At 40.8% G+C, this 1,989-nt stretch overlaps 1 protein-coding gene across 1 annotated transcript; it reads left to right on the top strand.

Annotated features, from left to right (window-relative positions):
- The first annotated feature begins 351 nt into the window (after nt 1-351).
- Nucleotides 352-909, top strand: LOC127790975 (uncharacterized). The gene is made up of 2 exons (XM_052320714.1): nt 352-692; nt 819-909. Exons 1-2 carry the CDS (start codon nt 352-354, stop codon nt 907-909), a joined length of 432 nt encoding a protein of 143 aa, XP_052176674.1.
- Nucleotides 910-1,989: the final 1,080 nt, after the last annotated feature.

Genomic DNA, 1,989 nt, shown 5'->3' on the forward strand with positions numbered 1-1,989 from the left:
GTTTTGGGAGCATAATGTTCATGGTTCAAAGCAGTTTATTTTATGCAGGAAATTGAAGCAGCTTAAAAGGCCTCTCATGGAGCTTAATGTTAAATACTTTGGCCACATTTCTGTCAGGGCAGAGGGGGCTAATAGGGAGCCCCAACTCAATTGAACCTTCAAAATCAACCGCATGATATGGAGCTCCAGCAAAAGGTGATTAGGCTTCGTAAGAAGGCCATCTTTCTGTCAGATGTTGAGAGATCTTTTTTCTAGCAGAAAGCTAAATGTAATGATTTAAGGCTTAGTGATAGAAGCATTAAGTTTTTTCACAATATTGTTAAGCGTAATGTCAGGCGAAATTTCATCCCTATGGTTCTTAAAGTTGATGGTGAGCCCACTTCTTCGTTGGAACAGGTTGCTGGGGAGTTTATTCAGTTCTATGAGAGACTACTTAGGTCTTCTACCCCATGGCAACCGGTTTCCCCAAGTGTTCTTTGTTTGGGTCCGATTGTATCCCAGCAGCAAGCATACACGATGATTAGCGTTCCATCTGATAAGGAAATTAAGAAGGTCATTTATGATATTGGGGAGAACAAGGCTCCTAGGCCGGATGGGTACTCGTCTGGGTTTTTTAAGAAGGCGTGGAGCATTGTGGGTCATCCTTTCTACCAAGTAGTTAAGGAATTCTTCAACTCGAGTTCCCTGTTAAAGTAGATAAACCATATAGCAATTGTGCTGGTGCCTAAATCTCCCCATGCTTCGTGTGTTGAAGATTTTAGGCCTATATCATGTTGCAATGTTTTGTATAAGGTTATCTCTAAAATCTTGGCTTCTAGGATGGCTTCAGTTCTTGGCTCTATTGTGGATCAAGCGCAAGCCGCTTTTGTTGAAGGGATGAGCATTTTCGACAATATCCATCTTGCCTAAGAATTGCTGAGAAAGTATTGTCGCAAGAGAATTTCTCCTAGATGTCCGGTAAAGGTGGACTTGAGTAAGGCATATGACTCTATAAATTGGAGTTTCATTAAGCAAGTGTTGCTGGGCCTTGGCTTTCACCCTCAGTTTGTGGCTTGGATCATGGAGTACATTTCTATGCCTTCTTATTCCATCATTGTGAATGGAGATCTTTGTGGGTTTTTTAAAGGAGCTAAGGATCTCAGACAGGGTTGTAATACCAGAGAATTTTTAAAGGACTCAAGTGTAATTTACCTTAGGGCATAAGTGAAGTTTCATGTAAATTCAGGAAAGATTGGTATCTGAATAACCCAAAAAAGTGACCAAATTGACTGCAGAGAGTGTCCTGAAGTCGAGATGTCAAAGGAAAATGGTTGGTATAGTCGAGTATTCGGAGGCATGATTTATGGGACCTAAAGAAATTGGATCGGGAACGATTTTCGGTACAGATAAAATGTAGTTGTCATTTAGGCTGTAAAATCAAATTATCGTAGGGGATTTCTAGGAAGTTAATGGAAACCTGAGGGAGCTCCGATTTTTTGTAACGATTAACCTTGTGGTGGTTTCAGTATGAAATAATGGCCATGTGAGGATACTTGGGCAAAATCATCATTATCGAGTAAATATCAATTATTAATTTTGGGAGAAATCAATGTTTTACGTGGATTAAGGGTATTAAATGAAAGCTTTAAAGGGCCTAAGTGTAATTATTTAATCCCTCAAGTTTAATTAATGAGAGTTGGAGGATTAAATGCGAAATGTGTAAAATATATATATTATATGTATATGTGCTTGCGCGTGAGGGGCAGGGGTAAGCCCCAGATTTCTGTTTGTGCGCATGGAGGGAGCAAGGTTGCAGCATGTTGGAGCTTTGGGCTGAGGCTTTGCAGAGAATTGTCGAGAGAAAGAGTGGCGCCCAAGCCACTTTATCTATAAATAGTAAGCATTTGAGAAGGAAAGCGGGGATTAAAAGCTAGCCAAAAGAAACAGCAAGCAATGGCCGAATTCGGCCATAGCAGCAAGCTTGGCCGAGCATGGCCGAGAAGCAGATTG

This window comes from Diospyros lotus, chromosome 14, assembly GCF_014633365.1.
Source record: "Diospyros lotus cultivar Yz01 chromosome 14, ASM1463336v1, whole genome shotgun sequence".
NCBI lineage: Eukaryota > Viridiplantae > Streptophyta > Magnoliopsida > Ericales > Ebenaceae > Diospyros > Diospyros lotus.

Bases quoted from the DNA above. Each gene is read 5' to 3' on its own strand.
- LOC127790975 (XM_052320714.1), top strand. From the start codon at position 352: ATGGTTCTTAAAGTTGATGGTGAGCCCACTTCTTCGTTGGAACAGGTT. The intron at 693-818 runs GTAGATAAACCA...CTTGGCTTCTAG, and splicing joins AACTCGAGTTCCCTGTTAAA to GATGGCTTCAGTTCTTGGCT.